The sequence below is a fragment of the Onychomys torridus genome, chromosome 19 (assembly GCF_903995425.1).
Source record: "Onychomys torridus chromosome 19, mOncTor1.1, whole genome shotgun sequence".
NCBI classification, from domain to species: domain Eukaryota; kingdom Metazoa; phylum Chordata; class Mammalia; order Rodentia; family Cricetidae; genus Onychomys; species Onychomys torridus.
Window position 1 is genome coordinate 31,895,187 of NC_050461.1, and position 18,709 is coordinate 31,913,895.

General features: G+C 36.8%; 1 protein-coding gene across 4 annotated transcripts in view; it reads left to right on the top strand.

The window, feature by feature from the left end:
* The window catches only part of Eya4 (EYA transcriptional coactivator and phosphatase 4), a 253,185-nt gene that overhangs the window by 26,042 nt on the left and 208,434 nt on the right, over nt 1-18,709 (top strand). For all 4 annotated transcript variants that reach the window (XM_036169267.1, XM_036169268.1, XM_036169270.1 and 1 more), the window contains exon 2: nt 3,909-4,007. In XM_036169267.1, the coding sequence (XP_036025160.1) occupies nt 3,975-4,007 (33 nt within the window). In that variant the 5' untranslated portion in view covers nt 3,909-3,974. The remainder of the gene's footprint in view (nt 1-3,908; nt 4,008-18,709) is intronic.

The window sequence follows — 18,709 nt, forward strand, 5'->3', positions numbered from 1 at the left end:
TATGTCAGAGATGATGTGTCATCCAATCATCTAATTCCACATTCCACATGTCTGAACAAAGCTGAGCAAAAGCTTGGGTAGTCTGTAGTCTAAATCTTTTCCTGAGGTTCTACTAGGACTGGAGCATGGGTAAGGAAATAGAGGCTACTTCTTTGCCCTCTACTTTTTGTTTTCTACAGTGAGAGGTGCATAGAGTTTCATCTGTGTTTACATTCTCCTAGCTACTCTAGTTATAGCTCAAGACTTTAGTTTCAGGACAATATCCTCAGGGAGCAAATACACAAGATCCTTGTCAGCCTTTGAAGGATCTTTTGGTGGAATGACCTTTCAAGATAGATCCTGGTACAGATGCAAATTGGAGCAAGGAAGAGATGCCTGGTTTGTCTGGAGGATGGAGTAAAGCTCTAAAGCAATTTTAGAAAGAAAAGGCAGACAGATAGTGTAAAACTTTATCAGTCTGGCTGTGTGTAATATGTGGCATTCAGAAGACAGGAGTGTGGGACCAAGCTGATGCTCCTATCCAGGCAAACACCTTTGATGCATCATCTCTTCCCATGACACCTAGGAGAGCAGGCAGTGGAGGACTTGAGCAAACTCTAGAATGTATTTTGAGGTCTTGTTGATTCCTTGAATGTGAGAAGTACTATGCAGGAAGTCAGTGACAAAGTCCGAGTGTTTGGCTTCAATGATGGTGAAAAGCATTGCCACCTGTGCGCACATCTAGAGGTGTAGAGTTCCCCTTGGGCAGTTCCTTTTCTTGGCACTTGTCATCTCATGCAGAGCTAAAGCCTATCCTCCTCATGTTGGTGTTTCTTCTAGCTGGACCATCTAGTTTTTATTGAAAGTTTACTAGAGAGACAGATTAGGGAAATCTCCTTTATCCATTAAGGATGAAGAGTCCTTGATCTCTACTACCTGGACCAGCCTACATTGTCTTGAATGTTTCTAAGCATTCTTAACATTACATACACATATAAGCATGTATCAGATTATGTGTTTGAATTATAAGAATTAATGAGTCTTACTCCAATTTTTAAGACCTAAGAATTTATAAGACACCTCTAACTTATATTATGACATCAAGAACCTGTATATATTCTTCTACATAAGATCCAACCAAAAGGATTTGATGATTTATCTATATCTTGAAATTTTAACTACAGGTGAAATAACCACAGAATGAGGAGGTTGTTGCTATTTCTGTCTATAATTCAGCTTTCTGGAGCAGTGGCCTGGGATAGAGCAGGCATCTAGAGTCTCACCTCATAAAACAGCATGAGGTTACTGTTAGTCCTTAATTTTATATCTTTATTATAAGGTATTTCTCTTCTTACTTGATTCAAGGAGTGTTCTCATATTTTTTCTTGTGTATTTGTGAAAACTAAATGTTAAAGGATTTAGTATAACAACCATTGGTAAAATATGATGTAAAATCATACTGTGCCTGCAATTAGCCAAGGGACTTTAGTGTGGTTCAATAATATAAAATCAATGGGCTCATAATATTTTAGGACCTAAGTGAGTTTGGCCAAGAACAAAAATTACATTAGCATTCAACCTCAAGCAAAGTAACAATTAATCTAAATTTCAAGGAACTATAAAGCGAGGCATTATGTTGTGACATGGAACATTGACAAAAATAACTTCCCAACTGAATACTAAGTAGATTCTAAACTGGTGGTTAGCCAAAAAAATGGGAAGTTTTTGTTCAATTCTCTTATGCGCCAGTGTCTGTCCTGAAGGCTCAGCTTTAATTTTGTTCAAGGTATTAAGAACACCTGAGATAGTGGTTCTTCAAAGATGATTGTGTCTTCCCCAATAATCAACATCTTCAATTTATTCTGCGTGGAGCCTTCTGGATATATAAAGTTTAAGCATTGTGATCACATCTTTAAAGTAATTTCATTGTGGCAACTGAACATGTGTTATAGTCAGTTTGGGGGACTAAAAGATACGTGGAAGTCCTGAACCTGAAACCTGTGAATGTTACATTATTTAGAGTTAGCATCTTTGTAGATTTTGACAGGTGAAGATGTGCTCTTAGTGTATTCAGATGGGCCCTGATCCTATGATTGGTGTACTTGTAGAGGAAAATTTAGACTCTCTCTCTCTGTCTCTGTCTCTCTGTCTCTCTGTCTCTGTCTCTCTCTGTCTCTGTCTCTCTGTCTCTCTCTCTGTCTCTGTCTCTCTGTCTCTCTCTCTCTCTCTCTCTCTCTCTCTCTCTCTCTCTCTGTCACGCACACATGCATGACCACTATTGGAAGAAAAAGGCAAGGAGAGTGCCATGTGGTAACGGGGTAGAAACTGGATTGATGCATCTGTGAACCACAGAATGCCAAGAATTGTTGAAACCACCAGAAGCCTGGGGACAGGGAGGCTGTGATTTGTTTTTTTCTATAGCCTCCACAGGGACCCTAAGTCTGCCGGTGTCTTGGTTTAGGACTTTTGGTTCATAGACTGTTTCAGAATAAATTGCTGCTCTATGCTACCCAACTCATGGCTCTTTGCTACTAGAGTCTTAGAAATTTGACACAACAGATTTGTTGGAAAAGTAATGCGTTTAATTGGCATCAAGGATAATTTTCCTAGGAGCATTTTTTTTATGAAGTAGTCAGATGAGAAGTGTATTATAAGCTAATTTTCAAAACTGAGTTTTGTGAATAGTTGAAACATTCCACTTAGTAATGTTTCTTTCTACACTTCTGTTTTATTGTCCTAACATAAAGCAAGATACCCAGAAAACTGGGGTGAAACATACTCTTCCACCAAGCACCATGCATATGAGACTAAAGTTTCAACATCAGCTGCTCCCTCCCATTTTTCTGTTTGTGTCTTCAGGCATCTGCTGAGGGATGCATTTGTCATTGATCTGGTCAGCATATGAAGCACTGAGTTAGATGCTGTGGATAACTCACAGGAAGGCAGACCTTGTCTTCCCTTACAGAGATTACTCTGGCATCTAAAGTTAATGTTAGAATAAGCCACAGAGGCCTTGGAGAGTCTATTTACAAAATTCAGTTTTCACTATGTGCTGTAGTTAAAACTGTTCTTTATAAAACCATTTATTTATTTATTTTTTTAGCGTTACTTGATCTTGCACACTTATTCAACAGAGAAAAGATGAAAATTTTGGGGGAGCATTTGGCTTTTTGGTCTTATCTTATATTGCTACTATTATAAAAATCTTCCTGTATTTGGGATCTAAAATTTTATGTCTACTTGGCTGGGGGAAAAGTATCATATGGTGTGGAGTAAAGATAATTAAAAGGTTAATTATCTTTTTGAGTAATTAACTGATTCTGTCACTGTAGTTTATTCAGTACTTCTCCTACTTATCTGTCTTAAAATAATTATTTTCCTCATCTCTTAAAAACTCTGTATTTTGAAAAATAATATCTTTTTGTGGCTCTCAGAATCAAACTTAGGGGCTTGCAATTATCAAGCTTTGTCGTCAGCCCCTAAATCATCTCTTTAGAAAAGAAATGGTCATCTGATGAGTAAGACACATTTTCTTATTCTAAAAACAATACTAAAATGCACTGTATTTATTCAGTTTATATTATGTAGTCGTGATTGATACAGATCCCAATTTTTTGTCTAAGAAAAATGGTGTATTAGTTGCTTTTTGCAATCTGTGTTTCCAAAGTTGTCCTCAGACACTTTCCTTTAACTGAAAGATTCCCGAGAAGCTATTCCCATATACCAGTTCTACCATGATGTTATTCACAAGACCATTATGTATGTAAGACATGGAAATAAAATCAATGACTCATTTCTTTTATCAGAAAGTTCACCTATAGCCTACATACTACCACCTATCTTGCTAAATATTTATGTGCTTGGTGATTCTGCAAATGAGTAAAAATAATCTTTTTTTCTCCATTTCCCCTTTTGTTTTTTTGCTTTAGATAGTCTGTTTTGAGTACAAGTAAGCTGCTTCTACGTGGGAGTGGCAGGAGAAGTGAGAGAACCCCATGGAAGACACCCAGGACCTAAATGAGCAATCAGTAAGTCTTAATTCAACCTCAGCTCCGATTTAAAACAAGAAGCTAAGACTACTCTCAAAGCATTCTTAGAAATGAATCTATTGCCTGCAATAAGGTTTGGGGTTACATATATTTTGTTGATTTTTGAATTCTGTTGTAAGGCCATAAAATAGGTCTTTGGCAGTGTGTGTTGTTCCTGCTTAATGATGATGTCACATTTTGATGTCTCCCTTGGTGCTCCATTTGGACAGTCTGAGGTTGGAAGACTAGGGTGTTGAAATCATGCTGTGTGTTTAGACAGTCTAAGCAATTTTATGCACTTCCTTTGTTATGTTTTGTTCCAAAAATGCTGGATGGTTTATATATTGTTGGCTATTGGGAGTATAATAGGAGAGAGGATTTTATTAGCATGTCGATTGCTCATCTCATGGATGAAAACCACAATCCTCAAGGGCTTTCCTTATTTTACCGGATTTATCAGGACCAGGAATGTGGCAGTTTGGTAACAATCCTATTAACATTCTGTCTTCCTGTAGGGAGACGCTTGATCTGGCTTCTCCTCTTGCCTCATTAGTAGGGACTCAGTGACATTAATTCTTTATTGTGTGCCACTAGGGGCATAGACTGCTGGAAACTGCCATGCTAACTGTTCTGCACACAGAAAACTAGTGAGGTCACAGGGAAGAAGACATAGATATCACCAAGACTGTATTCCACAGACAGAGGTATTCCTCCTTAGCTTGTCCAATCATGTTTGACCTTAAAGTCTAAGGTTTCCCAGGGACAACCGAGGACAAGATGCTTGCATATAACAATGTAGCTATAGAAAAGGTACATACAGTGAATTTCAGTTTAAAATAAAAAGAAATGTGTGTCTTGGTTTAAAAAAAAGCTGCTATTCTAAACTGATTCAATTTGTTTTCTAGAAGATAATTAAACACACATATATATTGATGTTTAAAATTTTATAGCTAGAGATTACCTTAGTGTGATTTCATTATGTAATTATAGCACTACTCATTTCCTATAGCATCCTAAGAAACACATGAAGAGCAATCACAATGCTGTGAAACTTGAGATCAACCAGTCGTTGTAGGAGTCTTGAAAACTGTCTGGTTTCATAGACAAAGCTGACAATGATAAACAAGGGCTTTAAAACAATCTCCAAAAGAACTGGTTACTGAATTAAATATGTATGGCTAGCACTCTAGCTAGCAAGTGGATTCTAGTCATCATGTTGTCTCTCTCCCACATGCCTTTGTATGTTTGCTGGGATCAGATTTCTGTGAGTGATCACGAGCCTGGAGGTCAACAGTGAATGATGCTGTCACCTGAATGCTATGATGTGTACTTTGTTCTAATATTCTGAAATTCACTTATAAGAGTGTGTGTGTGTGTGTGTGTGTGTGTGTGTGTGTGTGTATTAGATGATCCAATGTCCAAATATTTTTAGAGATTGAGGAATTGGACAAAAACTATTAAAAAGGGAAGAGTCTGAGAGAAGCAGGATGACTCATTCATTAGTTACTCTAGGGAATGTATACACATGAGGAAGATTATCTACTTTTTTTTCTAATACTTCTTAAATAAAAAAAATCACAATATGATTACATCATTTTTCCCCACTTCCCTTTCTTCTCTCTGATCCTTCCCATGTATCTCCTCAGTCTTTCTCAAATTCATGACTGCTTTAATGCAGTTGAAGTTAAGGAAAACATATATTTATACTTAACATGAGGCTAAGATGTTACTGAAGGTTTTAGATTACCTTTGAACAAACAATGCCCAGAATTTATGAGTTGTGTTTGTTATACCACTAGTTTCCTTTCAGTGACATTTCAGGGTTGACACTGTCTCACCATTTTTTAAAAGCTCTTAGAGATGCTACTGTGCAACCAGGTGGAAGGATCAAATATCTAGAGTGATCCCTCTAGCTTCTGGCATGACTCCATTTTCTGAGCTTCAACTTTGCACACATAGACCAGTCCATTCATCTCAAAAGTGTGTAGATGGATACTGAAAAGTGGTAATGATTTCTCATGTTGTTGTGGCTGGATGCTGCAAACATGAAACTTCTGGGTGATCTTTGATTCCAAGTTTGTGGCTTTCTTTCTCATTCCACTATGTCTGACAATGGAACAGTTTGTATTGTGTCATTGGACAGGTCAAAGAAACTAAGACTATCCCTTTTCTGATAAAATAACTCATATTTGAACTAAGTCATCAAATAACTTTAAATCTTGTTTAATGTATTAATTTCTCAAAACTGTTAGAAAAGTACAGCATTTATTAAAGTATAGAATAAACTTGATGAGATATGCAGTTTGGGCATAGACACACAAATAATAAGTGTGATTTATGATGCCTGCATGCTCCATCTAGCACTTTCCACACATTCTTCTTGATCTTCACCATAGCCTTGCAATATAAATCTAAGGGCTACCATTTCACAGATGGAGATGTCACTCAGACAGTGTCAAGGTCAAATAGTGGTTAAGGACCAGAGATTAAAATTGAACATACTTTCATCTTGCTCTAAAATCTGTACTGGATTTTTCATGATACAATATAGTATCGGTAGTTAAAGGCTTGAGCTGTAGGGTCGGACATTATTTTCAAATACTTTATAAACATTGAGAAATCACTTAAACTCATCCTCATCTGTGGAATGGAGAGGATGATAGGAACATGTGGCATGATATACTAGTGTGTGCTTCATTAATTACTCATTAGGATTAATACCTGTTCTAAATAACTTGAGGCTCATATGAGATAGTTCAGTCAGTGAAATACCTGCAGCACCAGTATGAGGACCTGAGTTCTGATTCCCAGATCACACATAAAAAGCTCGGTGTGGTACCATTTAGTTTTAACTCCAGTGTTAGGATGCAGAGATGGGCTGATCCATGGAGCACACTGGCCAGCCAGTCTAACCAGTCCATAAGCTCTATACTGTCTGAGAGATTGTCTCAAAAAATGGTGGAGAGCAATAGAGTAAGACATTCAATGACATCAAGTTCTGTACTCTATAGGTACACTCACATATATGTACATGTACACTCATGCATGCACACATAAACATGTACATCCATATACATTATATAATACAACACAACACACACACACACACACACACACACACACACACTACTTGTGATAGGAAATCTTCAATGACTATTCCTTCTTTTTTGTATAGTCAGCTCTTTTCTGGACCTTCCTACCCAGAGGTTTACAGATCCACAAACCCAGCAGATTAAAACTGACCTCACCAGCTCTCCTGTCTCTCCATTTTTCCTCCTTCTCTCTTCTAATGCATTACCATTTGCTTCTGTGAATGTATTCAGTATCACCTCCTCACAGCTGGAGTAAAAACACAATAGCAGCAGCAGCAGCAAACGTAATCATCCTTCCCCTGCTCCATCCTAATGCCTGTCCATTCCTGACGGCTTTTTATCACTTGAATTTATTCTCTGTGCTTCAGTTTCCTAACTTATATTATTTTATTTTAACTCTTGACTACCTTGTCCTATTTCCAGACACTTCTCTTTCCAAAATACATGCCTGGTCACACCATTGCTCTACAGCTTATCCTTCAGTAGCTCTATCTTGCTCTGTAGAGAGAGGATCAAGTATGGTCCAGCATAAACAACTAACTAATAATAATTTCCTCAGTCTCATTTTTAGTTTCTATTGGTGTCCCAAATCTCCCAGATCTGGGATGTCTACTCATTTGTAAGTGTGACATAGCCCCTATTCTACTAGACTACTCTGATGTCCTTACAGATCCACTGGGAGTTCATTAACTCTGAGACACCCTCTCAAGCTCTGTCTTTTTTCTCTACCTCACCAGCAACATAGTTAGCCATGCTGAGGAGGCCATGTTGCGTTGGCCACATGGATCAGCCACAGTAGTATCAGGCGCCTCTGCAGTGTGCTGTGGTGACCCTTTGGCATTATCTCTAGCCTAGCATTCACCCCTAAGAACTGAAACCTAATCTGTTTACTTGCTTGTCTAACTTCTGGATTATAAACCTACTGAAGACCAATGGCAAAGTCCTGCCTGCCTTGAACTCGCTGTGAGAATTCTTGCTGATGTCCACGAACTTTTTCTCTTAAAATGCTTCTATGTTTTTGATGAGGCATGACAGCGAATGGCCTGACAAGTTTTAGAAAGTCAAGATACGTTTTTCAGAATACATGACCTTATCATGAATTTGCATTTTACTCACAGTTGAGAAAAACTACATAGAGAATCTAGTAACAGTTTACCTGAATATTATCAAAACATAGTTTTTTCTTAAATCTTCTTTCATGTCTATTTGCGTTGTATTTGGCTCTTATTTTGCAATTTAGCTAACAGCATCTAGAAAGTTTTAGGGCAATTAGAAATAAGATATAACTTTCCTAAAAGGAAATAAGATTTAAATTTCCTAGAATTCTGTCATAAGTTTCTATTCCAGAGTTGCTTTTAGAAAAAGTTTAAGTGTCTTTAGCTTACTATCATTTTTAATTTAAAAAGTTACTCTTTTTGTGTGACTTGTCTCTTTTAAATTAATTTTTTTTCTGTATGTGAGTGTTTTGTTTTAATTTTATGTCTGTGCTCATATATGCATATATGTACATGCCTGGCTCTCTGAAAGAGGCCAGAAGAGAACACTGGATCCCTTGGGACTGGAGTTACAGATATTTTGAGCTGCCAAGTGGGTGCTGAGAATTGAACCTGGTACCTCAGCAAGAACAGCAAGTGCTCCTAACCACTGAACCATCTCTCCAGCCTCTAAATCTTTATTTTTAATAAAAGAGAAAGCTATGAGTTTAGACCATATAGCAATACTTCCCTTGATACTGTGAATTGTATTCTATTCCTGGAATTCAAATAAAGAATAAAGACAACTTGTAGTATTTTTATAATGCCTATAAATCCCTTATGCATCCTATACAAACTATATAAAAGTTCTGTTTTGATGGAGTGGGATACTACTGCAGATTTTTGCCTTTTGTATCATTCATTCAGACTAATGTGATGATGTCTGGTCTAAATTTATAATCAAGTTAGAAGGGAAGAAAATAAAAAGTTTATTAACTTAAAATATTATGTTTTATCATAATTTTAAGTATTATAGGTTACACAGTATAATATTAGTGGATACTTAACTGGAGGTTGGTGATTGATGGAAAGCTATTGGACTATCAACTGCAAGTCTTATGCCCAAATCTAGGCTGCTTTGATCAACTCAAATGGTATCCCGATACCTCAGTACTTTGAAGTATGTATTAAAAAAATGAAATTAAATGTCAGTCAATTGTATTAAATATGGGTTTTGGTGAGAAATGTAAATTATTCCACCATAATTACAAACCAACTCTATAGTCTTCATCAGTTAACACTTTAATGAGCAGTTCTAAGACTGTAAAATGTATGGAATTAAATAAAATTCAATAGCTTTGATAAATAAGTATTCATGGATCATAGGTTGATGTCTAGGAAACATGTTCAACTATAAATTAAAAGATAAGACCAAAGGATTTCTATCCTGCTGCACAGTTTAGTTTAGCATGTGATGGCATGATATTGCATCCATGCCTATTCTTCAGTTGATTTAGACAGTTGCTATTAATTTGTTAAGTGATTATTTGTGGAGCATTGCTGTATTTGAAGCACGATGTGTCTTTCAATGACATGGGAGTGTTCAGGTGTTCCCAGGTCATTGAAAGATGTTTAGCATTTGCTTAGTGGCAGCTAAAATGATGGGAAGATCGTGAGCTCAGGGATATTTGAGAAGTTCTTGAGAAATGGGAAAGATGGATGTAATGTAATCTGTTGAAAAAATATACAACGAGGAGAATAATTCACTGATAAACATGCTAACATTCTTTGAGCAGCACCATGCCAAGTGCTTTGAAGGCCATGCTGTGACATGAATTTTTAAAAGGTGACCCTGGCTTTCAGTCCAAAACAGATTAACGAGGATAGTATTATTTGATAAGCTGGGAGGGGAGGTGGTGAGAAGTGCTGGGTTCAGACACTGTTTTGAAGACAAGAATAAGAAGACTTGTTGATACAGTCGGATGCATACTGTTAGAAAAGGAAAGGAGTCACAGATATTTTCTACTCTTTGTCCTGAGTACTGGGAGGATTAAGATTGACATTGATTGAGATGGAATACCTTGAAAGGACTTGACTAGGGTGGAGATTGGGAGTTGCATTTTAGACACAATGGCAGAGACAATGCTGTTTTCACTAACGTTGTTCTACAATCCTCTTTCCGCATGTATCTTTCTGTATTTGTCAGTCTTCTTCCATGTGGACCAGGCCATACAACATGTTCTAGTCTGAAACCCAAGGGCATGGACTATAGGTATTGTTTCCAGGAGGAGACTGAAAGTCCATGCATATTTCTTTGGTTATCTCTTCCCATAGGGTGATGAATGAGAAAGAATTTGGATCGCTTAGCACTACATGGGGGACAGATTCTCATGAAGCTAACAGGGACATGTGAAATTCTATCTGCTGTTAGCCACTAAGAAGAAATGTTGTAGAGTCAGATATCACCATCTGGGACTGAAATGAGGAGGTTAGATTGGACATACAGAATTGGAGACTTCCAGGTATCAGGGGAAATTGGAGAAAGAAAATTGATGGAAACAATTTAGACAAAAGAGTTGAGTTTAGATAGAGAAAAACTATAAGGATGAAATCATTAGATCCTACAAATTTAGGGATCATGGAGATGACAGTCATTCTGTAAGATATGATAAATTGCTTGGACCTGCTGCCCAAATTCATAAGACTGAATTGTTCCATTAGGATGTATTTCCACATGTAGCCAATTTTTGTTTGTTGTGCTTCCTTCTAAAATTTCTAACAGTCACATATCCAGGTTTTGATTATAAGGTTCATCTATATCTTAAGGTAGAAAGGACCAGCATACATGTATAAACAGGTACTGGTACATCACTCATTTCAAGATTTCCATCAAAGTTACCAAAAATCATAAAATATTTAGAATGAAATTTTTCTTATCAAAGAGTTATCATTTATCATTACTATGCTTGTAAATGTAACATATAGGCATTCTCTCTTGGTAAAGAATTGACCACAGCATCATGTGTCTTATCCTCAACATCATTCATGTTCAAGTTGGTTAACTCTGTTGTGAGGTGGCAATGAAGGGATTATCCTGTACAAGGAATGATGCTTAGCAGCATCTCTGATATATACCCACTAGATGTCAGTAGCAGCCCCTTCCTTTTTTGTAACAATAAAAAAATATCTTGAGACATTATCTAATACTTTCTGCAAAGGGAGGGAGTACCAAGGACAATGATCTGCAGCAATTAATCTTGAATATTATATCTAAAATATTTGAGTTAGATTCATTGAACTTTTAATATGACATGTTGTAAAACATCACTGAAGGGCCTAGGATGGAGAAACAAAAACATAACACAGAGTATGTTAAAGAAACCAAAATAATATTGTAACAGGAATGGATTAGACTCCACAGTACTATCCAATTACCAGGAAAAGCCTTCTCAGGAACAGATCACATATAGGATTCAGTCATACCTTCAACGGCACTTCAAATGGTGGGATAAATTACATCCTACCCTGGCAAACATAAACATAAATATATCTCAGAGCTAAAAAACATAAGTGGGTAATGTTTGCTTTTGAGCCCAGGATGGATTGGAATGTCCAAATTAGAAGTGCTATAAGAATGAGGATGTGGGGAATGGGTAGTACAGTTGAATGGACTGAAAGAACTTTAAAGTCAAATTGATGTAGTCTTGTTCCTGGGTAGCCAGCATGATGCCATCACTGTACAACATGCAGAGACATATTAGATGTTGTTACCTTTCTGTCTCTGAATTTCCAACTCAGACATAATCATATCAGTTTTGAGTAAGTAATATAGTTAGGACAGTATTTTGAGAAAATTAACTTGTTAGGAATGTTAATGAAGAATGAGAAGTCTTCATTGTAGAGATGTTTCTATGGTGAAATGAAGTCTAGGAAAATGGCAGCAGATAAATCTAGAAGACTACTAAAATTGTGAAGTAAGTGTGGGAGGGTAACTTAGGGGCACTTGAAGCTGGTTTTGCATGAACTCAAAGGATCTTTGAACTTCAAAGGAAAACATCATATATATTATTTTTGATTTTATAGAAATAATCTCTGTGCAAACTAATCATTTATGCTGAAATATGAAGACAGACATGTACATCAATTTAATATGCAAACATATAGTTCAATAAAATCTTATAGAAACTGGTAGTAGACTACTAACCATGCTCTGGTAGTCTGTGGTCCAAAGGAATGGTTTGACAGTGGAAAACAACAAAGGGGCAAGATGAATGGAAGGAACTTGAGGAGGAGGCGCTGCTGAACTTGATAACTAACTGGATTGAGTTAAGAGGAGGAAGGGTAGATATTGAGATGGAGACAGAAAAGAATTATGTGGAGCTGTGTAGGAGACGTCATAAATGGAGCTCAGGAGTGGGAGTCAAGAGAAAGAGAAAAGTGTGTCTGAGTGTTAGAATATTTTTTTCAGAACATGTCGAACTATCAGTCGGTGAAACTCTGTTGGGCCGTGAGGGGCTTAGGGTGCCCATGGGGAACAAAACCCTATTTCCTTTCAGGGATATTTTTGAGAGAAAACTATGTCTAAGACAAGAACAGAAGAAAAGAGCACAGTCTTAGGAAACTAGTGTGAAGTAGTAGAGGAGAGGAACTGGGAGAGACTGAGAAGGTAACTAGTAGGACAAGAGTCCCCAGAGCCATGGACCAAGATAATTCTCTGGAAGATTAGTCACTACTGTGTGTATTTGAAGAAGTCAAGCAGATGGGGACTGAGAAAGAGGCTGTTTCACTTGTTGATCAGAAAGTCATGGGTGGTATTTCAGAATGAAGTCCCATTAGAGATGTGGCAAGAAAAGGCAATAGGGAAGGAAGAGAGAGCTTGGAAGCTTAAAAAGAAACCAGGTGGTGATTTGAGAGGGACCTGTACACAGTTGATGACAGGCTTGAGAAGGGGTCCATCCATAGATAATATGCTCATGCTTTGCCTCAGGGATGATGGGACTTGATGGAGAACAGAAAGGAGACAACTTGATGGTTGAAGGCTTTAATACTCTGACGCCAGGAATCTTAGACCATGTATCATCAAGAATTCCAAGGCACTTTCCCACATGCTACTAGTTTTTTCAGGAATGCAGAAGCCGAGTACATTTGTTCATACAAAGTCAGGAAGTACATGGGAGCAGAGTAGGATCAAGGGCTTAACAAGTATCAAGAAGATTTGCAATAGCCATTGTCCAAAAGTGGTAGGTGATCTGAAACCCAGCACATACATAATTCAGGTCTTTCCAGTTTTCCTTTTAGCAAAATATAGGTCATTGACTAAGACTTATACTGTGTGTTAGCATTGAAGGTTTATGTATTTTTCAGTGAGAACACCAAGAAAGGAGAAAAGTAACTACTGAATAATGAAAATGTTATCAACAGAAGGAGCTGCTTGTGTGATATTTACTGGATATCAGCATTGCTAACATAGCTGTTTTTGTTGATGTAACTAAATCAAGTTTGATGAAAGTATGAGACTGAAGTTATTAGAGATAGACTTTAAAATGCTTAGTTAAAATGGATTCTCTGTTCAGGTTTCTTCAGGAGACAGAAAAGGCTTGTAAGGAGTTAACTGGTGGGAAAGCTCATGTTAACTCTCTTGGCAGGAAGTAGGGTAGTGTAGTAGAAGAGTGTAGACACAAAACAAAACTAGAGTTGAAAAAGAGAGCAAACATCAACTCCTTCCTCTGTGGTTTTCATTCAACCCCAGCTGCAGTGGATATACATGAGCAGTCACATCCATGTAGGGTCTGAGTCCCAGGTACCCACCCTGACGTTTGTGTTGCATGCACTGACTGCCACAGTCTTTATCAGTGTTATAAACAAATGCACACACAAGGCATGTAAGCATACAAACTTATTCACTTATCATAATTAGATTAGGTGGACGTTATTGCTGTCCCCTAGATTCTAGTCCAGAGGGCCATCTTTGGAGTAGGGGAAGGAGTAGAATTTGAACCCAAGGGGTCTACCTCAAGAGATGACAGACTTAAGTGTTTAGACAAAACTTACTTACTTTTCATTCCGCAACCATGACTCCACCTTTAGCAGAAAGCCTTCAGCAATGTTTTAAAATTTTAATACATGGGATGGAAAAATATTAGATCTGTGTCAACTTTTTTCTTACTAACCTTTCCTCTAATTCACAGCTCTGTCATACCAGAAACCGTGTGGAAAGGGTAAACTGAGGACAATGTGAGATAGATCGTGTTTATTTCTCAATTTACTGATTAAATAAAAAGACATCAGGCGGAATTTGGAGATTATAATTTTTTTTTTCTGCAAGACGGAAGGTTCAAAAGTGTCCTTTCATTTCGTATGCAATAAATTTCTTGCCAAGTTTATCTCTTTTTCATCTTGCCACACTTAATGTGAGGGCTAGAGGACTTGTGGCATAGGCGGAAGAGATAGATTACACTCTCCAAATAATTTATTATATGAAGGCAAGTTGGACTGACAGGAGCTGTGTGTGCTCCCTTTATAGCAAGAGCAGCAAGGCTTCGTGACTGACTCCAACACCCATGCCTAAAGTTTGAAAGCGTGGTTTTGCCTAGGGTTTCTTGATATTTGGATAAGGTTCTGAAAAACGTATGGAAGAACTCTTGCTTCATATAAACATTTATTAAATTATTGTGTTTGAACTCTAGCTGAAATTGGTAGCTTGGGATCATTTTAAAACACTCAAAAAGGTGTGAAGCATCCTACTTTATGTGTTTGTTTTTCTCCTAGTTATTATTTACTGCTCAATCAGCATTAGCAGTAGACAAATAATTTGGCTGCTAAGTTTCACTAGAATAGAATTTCAAAGGACCTTATTACAGAGGGATGTAATTTCATCCTCTGGTCCTTTTATATAACAGAGTGAATATTTGGGTTACTTCATTTTGACCTGGAATTAAACAATAAACTTAAATTGTGAACAGGAAGTTAAAATATTTACTCAATAAAAATTTGAAAAAAGTGTGGTTGCTTTTGAAATTGCTAAGGATGTCTTTATACTTCATAGTATTGCACTCTTAATTTAGAATTAATGACTCTCCTCTGAATAACTCCAACAATTCTGATTGTGTAGGTTTATTTTAGAAATCATGTAAATGAATAAATTTGATAACTAATACATTTGATGGATAATAACAATAATATCTTTGCAAAATTGATACATATGTATGTGTATGTATATGATTTTGCATATTGCTTAACTATAGTGCAATTGTTGAAGGATGATACGAGAGAAAATGTGAAATAGATGTCATGAGGTAACAATGCTTCAAGTATTACTATTAAAAAAAAAGTAAGAATGGAGGCCCATACATTCAAGAAAAGGAGTCTTTATAGTTTCTGTGTGGGGAAGATGAGAGGACCATGCTGGGGTGCTCGCATGCTAGTTTACAGGAAATATTGTCCCTTGGACTCTACTACAGCTGTACCCCCTCACCTCAGTGCTGACTGTTTTCACTTCACCGGGTGTTCTATAATTTGAATATTATCTACACCAATTCTTCTTTGGATGTTTCTATCCTGCTTGTAAGATTGTGAACTTCTTATTTTCTTTTCATGGGGTCGAATTTTCACTGGTCAGGATCCCAGTGAGGCTGATTTAGTGTTCCCTCACTTTTTTATTTTTTGCTTTTAGTCTTGGATTTTCAGAGTCATTCAGAATTATAGGACTTGCATCCTGCTCCAGGGAAGTAGTGCTGTGAGCGAAAGTTTCTGTGAAGAATCACAAGAGGTATTTAAATGGTGGTAGTAAATAACTTGTCATAGGAGGCCAACAAGACTCTCTAGAGTGCTCATCTGTTAGATGTTTATAGTAGTCCTTGTTAGCTATGGCTTTGCTTTCCGAGGTTCAGGTACCTGCAGTTCAACCACGGTCCAAAAATACTAAATGGAAAGTCCCAGACATAAACAGTTTATACACTTTCAATTGGGAACCCTTCTAAGTACAGTGATAACAGTCTCACATCCCCCTCTTTTGTTCTCCCGGGATGTGAGCCATCCCTGTGCCTAGCAAATCCATGCTTCACTTACTACCTGTCTTTTAGTTGCCTAGTAGCATTCTCTGTTCCCTCTGGTACCAGACTCTTGGGGAACAGGTAAGGGTTTTGTTGTGCTTGTCTTGAAGCACATTAAATAGACTACCATATTGTATCATAAGCCCCATCTTTCACCTGATTTCATCTAATGGATACACCATAACATCTCCTGTTGTCACAAAGAAGGGTCATCATAGTTCAATCAGTTTAGGTCTTTCTCTGTTGCCCAGGTTAGTCCTGAACTCTGATCTGAAGGAGTACTCATGCTTTAGCTTCTTAAATAGCGTAAGGTACAGGCATGTGCCTTTACACAGGGTTCAATAAATTTTGAGGGGAAAATTGACACAAATATTACAGAATATTTTCAAAAATGCCAGTTTAGTTATTAGTCATGTTCATCCCTCTCTGAGTCTAATCTATAAATTAGTTATGCCACAAGTATATATGCATATCAGAAAGCATAACATCTATAGCATTTGTATCAATCTGTGGTTTTAGGTATCTCTTGAGAAATGGAAGGAACTGCCTGTAAATAAAGAAGCTATTGTAAATGAGACTTACTATAATGATATCTTCTCTCTCTTTTGGTGCCTAAGATGCATTCCTTGGCATATAGATTCATCTTTAACAGTGCCTCAGGAAAAATTAATGATAATTTCTGATGATATATATTTATTTTAGAATGGTGAATCAATTTAGTAATCTTCAGGGGATTAAATCTGACACTAAATGTTACTTGATCTGTAGGTTTAATATTCTGATCTATACTGATTTTCCCCCTTAATTTATGTTATTGTTCCTTACATAGGCATTGGAATTGTACATATAGTATTTCATTATTAAGCATTTAATATCAGATAGCTATGTATTGTGATATATCAACTGAATACCTAATACCTCAGAGGTTAGTCTACATTGTATGAACATGAATTGAATGTTCATGTCAGGACTTTATATGTTTCTTTGCTGTTAGAGTCTATCATATTACATGTATCTACCTTTATATAAGGAAAGAGAGAATAATGCACTCTCTATGCTTAGTCAGTCTTTGACAATTAATTAAAAAAGAGGCAATTCTATCCTACCTTGTTCAGAATTTAAATCATTATTGAACAGCATTCTTAGATTCTAGTACCTAGGTGTAGAGGAAGACCCCCTAGAATTTTAACTTCAGTACTTTGCGGAAGCTTTGGCATACTCAAATATAAAGAGATAATAGAGACCTCACTGTCCAACTATCATTTCATAAAGGTGATTAGGTTCAAAGAGGATCAGTGTGAATAATGAAGTGCAGGAACAAGCATGAAACTCACTGGCACACAATCACAGTTCATAGAAATCTCCTGATCACTCATCAGTCCCTAAGGTCTCTATTGCATTACATTCCTGGGGTATTATTTTTCTGCCTCCTCTTATATTGTGTATCTCTCCTCTAAGTATTCTGAATTTCTCTTGTTCATTCTTAGGTTACTCTATCTCTATTATTATATTTTGCAAACATTCATATATATTTTTGTCGTGCCATCAGAATACAATCCTTGACCCCCTGCTCCCCCATCTAGGATGCATTCTCTAAGGATTTATGAAAAGATCTTGCCTCTGTTTTTTACTAAGGTGCAACACCTTTAAGCATGATTTTCTCCTTTCTACTATGACTGATACACTACTACATGAATTTATTTAAGAATATATTTAATATATACATATATGCATTGGTTAAATTTATTTTCCATATTTTATATTCAGAAATACTTGGGGAACCTTTTCTGTTACAAATAATCTCTCAGAAATGCCTGATGAATGACTAGTACAGTTATATATGGAACAGGAAAGAGAAGGCAACAGTATTTTAAGAGGGACAGTCTGCTTGGGGTTTCACAAGCACTGAAGTAAATCTTACTCTTCAGCTCCCTTTGTATACCTCTTATCACCTTAGCTTCTCTGGGTCTCTTTCCCTACCCACAACCTTTCCCCTGGCATGCCCCACTGGGTCATATTGAAGCACACATTAGAAAACATAAACCTGTTCATAGATTTAATGCCATATCATATACTTTGCAACATCACTGCCATTTTGATTTCCATCCTATGGATCACAGAGACCATCTTTCCATGATAAGTTCTTCACAAACTTAAACCTCACAAAAGGTTGTTATGCACTTGAAGTCAACACCTAAGAGATATTCTGTGTCCACTGGATAGTATTCTTAGTCACATACTTTTATATTTTCATTCAATATTGCAATAAATTGCCTATTAATGAAAAAGATCAATCCCGCCATTTAAGAGTAACTACTTAGCATTGCATTGTTGGAACATTTCTTAGTGTTCTTTCTGGATTATCTAGAATATTGTATTCTCTTTTAGTGTCAGAACATTCTCCAAAATATGAATGTTTATCCTTAATCAAATCATAAGTGATATTCTAAATGCATCCAAATGTTTCTGATGGCTTCAAAGTCATATTTTGAGTTCTAATATACTCTATTCATCTGCAGCATGTTTGTGACCAATAGGTTTTTTTTTTTCCCCAAATTATACCAAATCAATGGTTCAAAGAGTGT